Source organism: Cicer arietinum, chromosome 3 (assembly GCF_000331145.2).
Source record: "Cicer arietinum cultivar CDC Frontier isolate Library 1 chromosome 3, Cicar.CDCFrontier_v2.0, whole genome shotgun sequence".
NCBI classification, from domain to species: Eukaryota; Viridiplantae; Streptophyta; class Magnoliopsida; order Fabales; family Fabaceae; genus Cicer; species Cicer arietinum.
Window position 1 is genome coordinate 61,487,744 of NC_021162.2, and position 9,187 is coordinate 61,496,930.

The 9,187-nt window shown below is 31.9% G+C and overlaps 2 protein-coding genes across 2 annotated transcripts; one reads left to right on the top strand and one right to left on the bottom strand.

Annotated features, from left to right (window-relative positions):
* The first annotated feature begins 943 nt into the window (after positions 1–943).
* On the top strand, positions 944–4,229 carry LOC101490024 (putative polygalacturonase). The gene is made up of 6 exons (XM_004492721.4): positions 944–1,099; positions 1,231–1,566; positions 2,236–2,356; positions 2,593–2,767; positions 2,846–2,916; positions 3,383–4,229. The coding sequence occupies exons 1-6, from the start codon at positions 1,070–1,072 to the stop codon at positions 4,099–4,101; spliced, it is 1,452 nt and encodes a 483-aa protein (XP_004492778.1). The 5' UTR covers positions 944–1,069; the 3' UTR covers positions 4,102–4,229.
* A 298-nt stretch (positions 4,230–4,527) lies between these two features.
* MAPK4 (mitogen-activated protein kinase) lies at positions 4,528–7,691 on the bottom strand. Its single transcript, XM_004492727.4, has 6 exons — positions 7,406–7,691; positions 6,190–6,319; positions 5,882–6,019; positions 5,332–5,664; positions 5,040–5,223; positions 4,528–4,858 (listed from the first exon to the last, which is right to left on the bottom strand). Exons 1-6 carry the CDS (start codon positions 7,561–7,563, stop codon positions 4,683–4,685), a joined length of 1,119 nt encoding a protein of 372 aa, XP_004492784.1. The 5' UTR covers positions 7,564–7,691; the 3' UTR covers positions 4,528–4,682.
* Between the last annotated feature and the right edge of the window lie 1,496 nt (positions 7,692–9,187).

Here is a 9,187-nt window from a genome sequence, read left to right on the forward strand (position 1 = left end):
AAATGATCTTCCACACATAAATTTGGGGAACAAATGATGTCAAACACAACTCCTATTCCAAGTTGCAACAAAATGACTTGCTATTGTTGGAACAACTTACGAAGAAAATTGAAATCTAAATTCACACTCTATCAATTATGAAGAAAATTGAAATCTAAATTCACACTCTATCAATTACGAAGAAAATTGAAATCTAAATTCACACTCTATCAATATAAGATGAGAATGATGAGAATCAAAACTTTATTATTTCACATATTCAATCTGCTTACATATACATTGTCTTTAATAGTTTTTAATAAACTAAACTTTATTCTAACTAACTTGATTAACTAAGTGTCTCTAACTGACTAATTTTGAATTACCTCATATTTCTCAAGAGCACTCAACTATCATTTTTTATTATTTGTTTGGTAAGTTATGCCTTATCCCCTTTGGAGATAAGTATTTCTTTTTCAAGCATTCTCTCTTATTTAATTATATTATTTTTTAAATATATTTTTGATATTAGACTTAACTTATTATTAGAATGATATAAATTAAATGTGATTAACTATATTTTTAATATACATAATTTGATAAATTTTTATTTATAATTTATTTTGGATGGAATTATTCTTAAGAAAATTATATAATGTGGTAATTCCTATGATAAAAATAGTTTTATCCATTAAAATAATTTCATCATCAAAGTCCTTAATGAAATAAGGTATTAATTAATAATGTAGTTTATACTTTATTTGTATTTTGTAATAATAAATAATGAGACAAAACAAAATTTAAAATTAAACATTTCCTTTATAATGAAATATAAACAAAAAGAATATTTAAAAAAATTTATATTTAATTTATATCATATACATGAACTTTTTAAATATCATTTTTGTTTATTTTTCATCGTATAGAGTATACCCATATGTGATTTAGGACTGACAAAAAGCTCATGAAATTTATACTTTTAGGAATGAATAGACCTATTAGCCTCCACTGAAGTTCAGCTATAAATACTTGACATAGCTTCACTCTCCAAATATACCAAAAACCAATTTCCAGAGTTCTTTTTCTTAAGATGGAGCTCTTGTGGAAAACTCACATAAGGGTATACACAGAAATAGTGCATATAGTTAGAAATATATATTCTACAAGAAAACACTTAGCAATATCATATAAAGCTACCAATTAACACAATTTTTTTAACCAATTGTTTTCATGTATGTTTTGATTTTGCAGGTGATTAAAATAGTTTATGTTCTCTTTGTGGTAACACTGTTGTGTCCAAAAAGAGCTGAGAGTAGAAAAGCTAGAATTGTGACAGCTTCTTTTGAGTACAATGGTATAAACTGCAGAGCTCAGAGTGCTTCATTGACAGATTTTGGTGGTGTTGGAGATGGAAAAACATCTAATACAAAGGCTTTTGAGTCTGCAATTAGTCACTTGAGTCAGTATGGTAATGAAGGTGGTTCTCAGCTGTATGTTCCTGCAGGAAAATGGCTTACTGGTAGTTTCAGCCTTACTAGTCATTTCACTCTCTATTTGGATAAAGATGCTATTCTCCTTGCTTCTCAGGTATATCTCTCATTTTAGTTTTAATTATTTGAGTTTATTTATTGACATAAGCATTTATGAAACTCGCTTAAAGAGCTTACAGAAACAATTTACGGCATGTCCATAATCTCTTTAAATAAAAACAGGCTTAATTAATCAACATACTAGATTTCAACACTTTGCAATTGTTCATTATGAGTGAAAATAATTGAAGTTTGATTCAAATTCATCTGAGTGTGTTATGTTAAAGCCTTTTTCAAGCTGCAGCTATCCCACAAATTTTTATGAAACATTTAATTCATAACAGAATAACAGCCTCCCCTTATTACCAATTTATGAATAAAGAAAATAGACTTTTATAGAGGGAATCACGTGAGTTACAAATGAGGGAAGTTATATCCAATAAATAAATGAAATACAAAGAATGTGTCACAAGTTTCCTCACTTTTCTATTAGAGCTAGCTATATATTCTTCAATAATTAAAGTTATAAACTCTAAACCTTTGATTCCCCTAAACAACTTTATCGTGACACACTTTTGTTTTATTCCTAGACTAGATTCACACATAGTGTGGTCCATTACATGGTTGTCTTTTCCTATACAGAAGAACTATTGTGAAGTGTGCCACATTTTTGGCACTTTCATGTGTGCTGCTAACTTTATATATTTTTAATAAAATAATAATATAGGATATAACTGAGTGGCCTGTGATTGAACCTTTACCATCATACGGTAGAGGGAGAGACGCACCAGCAGGAAGATACACCAGCCTCATATTTGGAACTAACCTCACCGATGTTATTGTCACAGGTATGTGAGAAACAACTATTCATTCAAACCACTAGTTCACTGATTTGTAACAAAATCACAAATACAAGTACCATGTATCCAAATGTTTTATTAAAAATAATTTCAATCTAAAGTAATTTATGTTTCATTACTTTCATATAAAAACTCTTCATATAAATTAAATACTTTAAAAAAGATTATTATTTGTTGTTTATAGAGATGAAAATTAATACCAACTTTGGCCCTTTTGTTAACAGGGGAAAATGGGACCATAGATGGTCAAGGTGCATTTTGGTGGCAACAATTTCACAGAAAAAAGTTGAAGTACACTCGTCCCTACCTGATTGAACTTATGTTCTCAGACACCATTCAAATCTCAAATCTAACTCTCCTCAATTCTCCATCATGGAATATTCATCCTGTTTACAGCAGGTAACTTACACCACAAGACTTTTGTAATTCCACTTTTACTTTCAAAGACTATATAACAAAAATTTCAACATTATACAGCAACATTATTGTGCAAGGAATCACTATTATTGCTCCTGTCTCATCTCCTAATACAGATGGTATCAACCCAGGTCAGTATTTTGAAGATTCTTTTTTTCAAATTAAGGCCATGTTTGAATAAACACTTCAATTATGCGTGTATAGCATACATGTTTATCATATAAATGCTTATGTATAAACTTCTATAACAAAATAAAATAAAGTCAAACTATTTTCATATAAATTATCATAGAAAACTTATGAAAATAAGCTAAAAACAGGTTTAGACATAACATAAGATTTCCCATAAGCTCTCTCAAAAGTCTTGTAAGTGTTTATACAAGTAGGTAAGCTCAAATAAGTCAATTAAATCAGGAGTTAAAAATAATGTTACTCCCAATAATAAAAATAGAACAACAATAAGCATGGATCATTAGCATTAAGAATTAAAAGAAATAGCTAGCAATAACAAGCATTTGATTTGATACAATGCAACAAAAGAAAGTTTTGGATTGAAGATTGATAAATATTATTCTCTTTCCTATATGTTCATGTTAGACTCTTGCACAAATACAAGAATTGAAGATTGCTATATAGTTTCTGGGGATGACTGTGTTGCTGTGAAGAGTGGATGGGATGAATATGGCATAAAATTTGGGATGCCAACCAAACAACTAGTAATCAGAAGGCTAACATGCATTTCACCATACAGTGCAACCATAGCCTTGGGAAGTGAAATGTCAGGAGGGATACAAGATGTTAGAGCTGAAGACATCACAGCCATTCGAACAGAATCAGGTGTCAGGATTAAAACAGCTGTTGGTAGAGGAGGTTATGTGAAGGACATATATGTGAAGAGAATGAACATGTATACTATGAAATGGGCATTTAAGATGACAGGTGATTACAATTCACATGCTGATACACATTATGACCCTAATGCTTTGCCTGAGATTTCAAATATCAACTATAGAGACATTGTGGCTGAGAATGTTACAATAGCAGCTAGGTTTGAAGGAATTTCTAATGACCCTTTTAAGGGAATTTGTATTGCTAATGTGACACTAGGGATGGCAGTTAAAGCTAAGAAACAGCCATGGACTTGTACTGATATTGAAGGGATGACTAGTGGTGTGACACCTCCACCTTGTGCTTTGTTGCCTGATCAAGGGATTGAGAAAATCACAGCATGTGACTTTCCAAAAGAGAACTTGCCTATTGAGAATTTGGAGCTTAAGAAGTGTACTTACAGCATGAAATATATTGAAATGTATTAGTCTATGTTGGTTACTATTTATGAATGGTGTTTCAAATTAGAGTAATCAAACAGTTTTTTATTTTCTCTTAGTCTATGGAACTTGATGATGATGTAAGATTCAAAGTTAATATTGATAAACTTTTTCAAGTCTTGCTGTGTGTAATTTATATACATATCTAACTAATTAAGCCAGAGAAAAGGGATTCGGGATTCCCCGTATACATGCAGTCGAGACATCGATGATCAAACGATCCAAATTCAAGCTCGGTATTTTCAACTATAAAATAAATATCTACGTTTCGATGAACCGTCTGATCAAGATCAAACAACCACCGATGTCTCAAATGTGAGTGCGGGACCCACTAACTGCCAAGAACCCGAATTCGAGAAAAAGTGGTCATGGTAGTTGGCAAGCAAAGGTTTTTATTCAAAACATTTTCAAGCATTAATAAACCATTCTAATTTATTGTCTTAGTATAATTTACCAAACAAAAAAGTTCTCAATATATCCAATGTTTCATATTTTTATGGTGACTAACTTCCCAACAGTGTTGTAAATCAGTCATCAAGTATTTCACTATACAGATACAATGGAAACTTTCAATAAATAGGTGGATCAGGATTGAACTTCACAGATTCTCTCCAAATGTGTTCCTTGATATTTTCTTCAGTGAAAGACGAGTTCTCAAAATCAAAATTGAAAGGTTTAGAACAAACAGGTTCCTCAATAATGTCATGGAGAGGTGCCAAGTATTGGTGGCACAGAGCCTCATCAACTGCAATGAATTAATGTTCCATCATTAAAAGTATAGACATAAAGAGAAACCAAAGTTCATAAAAACAATACTGCAAATATATTTGTCAAGAATCATTATATAATGTTTACATAATAGACTAGCTTATCACAAGCAACTAGTTAAAACAAAATAAAATAAAAGATAAAGCATGCTAGTTTACCTGTAATGCGCCTGTTCGGATCAAAAACAAGCATCTTCTCTAACAAATCAACTGCACCAGGAGACATGTTGGGAAATCTAGCAGCAAATTGCTGCCTTGGATATTGAGGAAGCTGTTTTAAATATCTACGAGCATCATCACTTCGCAGAAATCCAAGGCTGGTGTCATCAGGAGAACCTATAAGCTTTTTAAATCAAATAAACTTTGTCAAACTAAAATCAATTTTCAAGAAGACTAAATCCGAAAAAAGGATCAAAGAACATGACATAACTGCAACACAATTTGCTAATACCTCTGTGATCAATCTGAGTTGATGAACATAATCTTTCCCAGGAAATAGGGGTTGTCTTGTCATGATTTCACCAAGGATGCAACCAACAGACCATATATCAATGGCTGCAGTATATTCCGAACAATTTAGAAGCAATTCTGGAGCTCGGTACCATCGAGTAACCACATACTCGGTCATGAAATCGGTTTCAGACGTAGTTCTAGCTAGACCGAAGTCTGCAATCTTAAGATGACAATTGGAATTCAGCAGCAAGTTGCTAGGCTTTAGATCACGGTGCAGAACATTCGCCGAGTGTACATATTTCAGTCCTCGTAACAACTGACACAGTAAATACTGGAAAACTAATCTTATCAGTTGCTGTATGACAGTGTAATCACAAATCTAAGCATTTTGATTACTATTTTGATTCAAAAGAAAAGTAAAACTTTTCAGCCAAAAGCTATATCTATTTCCATTTGGATTAAACTAATCAAATATGCACTTTTTCTTCGGTTTCAGCAATGATATACATTGAAAAGCATATGCTATAAGAAATAGTTGCAGAGCTAACCCGACAATGATCATTAGTCAATGGTTGATTGGAATGAATTATTTGATGCAGATCAGTATCCATTAACTCATAAATAATGTAAACATCGTTGAAATCCTCCATCAGTGGTGGACGTATAATGTCCTTAAGGGTTATCACCTGCATTGGAGAAGTAACCAGTAAGTTAGAAGTTTTCACGAATCAAGGAGATGGCGAATTCCGTTCGAGAAATCACCATCTGCTGATCCATTAAAGCAAATGGTGAGTTCTCTCAAACAAATTATCATCAGTTGTATGTGATGATGAAAGTAAAAAATTTATCAAATTACATTTATATGATCCATGTGGCGGAGAAGTTTAATTTCTCGTAAGGTCCTTTTGGCATCTATTCTGTTGTCAAATGCATTGCCAATCTTCTTAATGGCAACTTCTTCCCGAGTCTCCGCATTTACAGCAGCACTGAAGGAAAATGAAAAAATAATGTTGTCTTTCACATTGCTGATAACAGAATCTAAATCCATATGAATGAGAAAGAAAGAAAAAAACACAAGTTATTGTTTAACACACCAAATTTCAAGAAGACATCCAACATATACATATTATCTTCAATTTGACAAGTCTAAAAATACTTAGGATTGTGTTATTTACACTTTATAGTGTCAAATTGTAAATCACCTGAAGTCTGAAATAATGATCCTATCTCATTTTAAATTCAGCTTAAGAAGATAGCATCAACCTCTTTGGTCTCTCTTAAAAAAAACACATGCATGCAACAAACAAGTTCAAACTTAGGAAAAATTATAACTAGATAAAATACCATAAGTCCAACAAGTCTAATAGATTATCTTTCAATTAATCTGTTCGAATCAAACTCAATGGATGAAAATGTTTGAACTCAAGAATTCAATAAGCTCAGCACAATAGCCCGCATTCAGTTTAGGAATCCCATCAATCCTATCTCAAAAGCACTGAAGAAAAAATTACAAATTCTGAAAAAGTGGTCTTCAACATCATCAATATAACCACTTCTAACCTCATTCATACAACTAACAGATAAACCCTATAATAAAAGTCTAGAATCACAAACAAACAACCATCAAATGAACTAACAAAAACATACTCTAAACAAATACAGAACCAACTATGATTTCTGAACTCCCCCTTGCATTCAAATCCAAAATCCACAAAAACTTTTTAACTACCATCAGAAACTACCTACCTCCTTGCTCTCAAAGCCAATCATTCCAAACCCCAAAAAGATGCAACCAATATATAACTTAAAAAAGGACAACCCTGTACCCCCACAAACAACAAAAACAACACACACAAAAAATCAATCCACCAAGAGAAAAGAAAGAAAAAAAATCAATCAAAACAACTTATGACATGAGCTTATAGTTTATATTAAAAACAGTTTTACACTATATTCCATCTTTTGTAATAGAATTTATACATAGACATTTATTTACATAATAAAAATTTATGTTACAATATAAGCGTGTTTGATTAAGCTGTTTCTCCAAACATGAAAATAAAAATCCTTACCAAACAATACCATAAGCACCTCTTCCAACAGGACGGATAGGAGGAACATACTTATTAGAGACTTCAAAGAGGTTACCATAGATATTGTACTGAATATATCGTCCACCATGAGTAAAAACTCCCTTGATGTTGTTGTTGTCATCTGAGTTATGAGACATGTCTGTGTTGAGTGGAAGTTCAGAATACAAACAAAGAAAGCAGTGATTTTTAAGAGATAGGAGCTAAATTGGTGAAGTGGGGTGCACTGAATTTATAAGGTACTACTAGTACGTGTCTTAGAAACTTAGGACTAGTAAAAGTCTTTAGCGTTTCGCTTGGGCACAGAACTTTGGTTTTTAATACACGGTGATGGACAGAGAAAATGTGTATGAGTTTTGACCAGAGTCAGAGTCAGAGACTAGGCGTCTTTGTTATGTTTATTTAAGCTTGTTTATGTTAACAATCAAATCAAGATTTTGGGTCTTAAATTATATCTCGACTCATAAATGTCGATACTGTTAGGTTATAAACACGTTTGCTTTATATCGGGATTAAATTTGAGATCTTGAAACTGTCTGTGGTAATTATTGCTTCATTTATAGACCAAAGTTGGAGGATTTTGAAGGTTATGTGAACCCGTGAATTTTGTTGCCATTCTTCAACTACATATAATTGTTATGTAACATGCGTGAGTTAGAAGTCCCAACATAATTGACACACATTTGAGGGGGAGATTATTATGTAGCAAGTGTGAGTTATAAGTTTCAATAGAATAGACTTGCATTTTAGGGAGAGATTATTGTGTAGTAAATGTGAGTTATGTTACACATTGTTTAGAAAAATGAAGGTTGACCAACATATAAATGAGACTCATAAACCCAACGTCTTAAGGTTGTTGGTTGAGATGTGGTATCGAAGTATCTTGTCGTCATGGAGCATTTAATCCTTCGTTACTCCTGAACTCCTCCAACAAGTGGTATTAGAGTCGATGGTTATTAAAGAGATTGACTTCTTGTAATGAAAGTTTTTCTAACCAAAGTTGTTCAAGCAGTGTGTCCTGTTATATCCCAATGGAGTAGACTCACACTTGAAAGGAAGATTATTATGTAACAAGTGTGAGGATCCATAAATCTAATGACTTAAAGTTTTGAGTTAAGATGTGATGTCTCTTGTGGTTTTGAAACATTTGTTTCGTTGTTGCTCCCGCGCTTCCTGAACTCTCCAATATGTTTCTACAATTCTCAAAACCCGTGCTTAGATTCATATGTTATATCATTATATTATTAAGATATTGGACTCTACACATTTAAAAATGATGATAATTATGACATGTCTTAGTATTAATTAAATTTTGCATGTTTGTCGTTCTTAAAAGGTGTGTAAGCGTTTATTGCATTGCGGGTCATTATTAATCGCATAGCATAAAAGAATACAACACAGTTAGACTATATGGTTAAATGTGTTGTATTGGACAACATTTAAATAGGAAGATATTGCTTGATAATCATTACATTTATTGAAAGATGTGTATTTGCATTGATATTAATGATTTCATTTAACTAGAAATAATTATAAACCACATAAAAAAAACAACACAATACAAAAATCAATAACTTGCGACAGAGATTAGCTTGCTAAATTACAATTCAGCCTTTATTATGTTTAGGAGGAAAATTGAATTTTGAGACTTAGAGTTTAGTGAGTTAGGATTTGAATTAGTAAAAAGAATTTATAAATAGAGGATATCCATCTACATCAATTATTATCATAGTAAAACTATATGAAGGAATATCACAAAGCTCC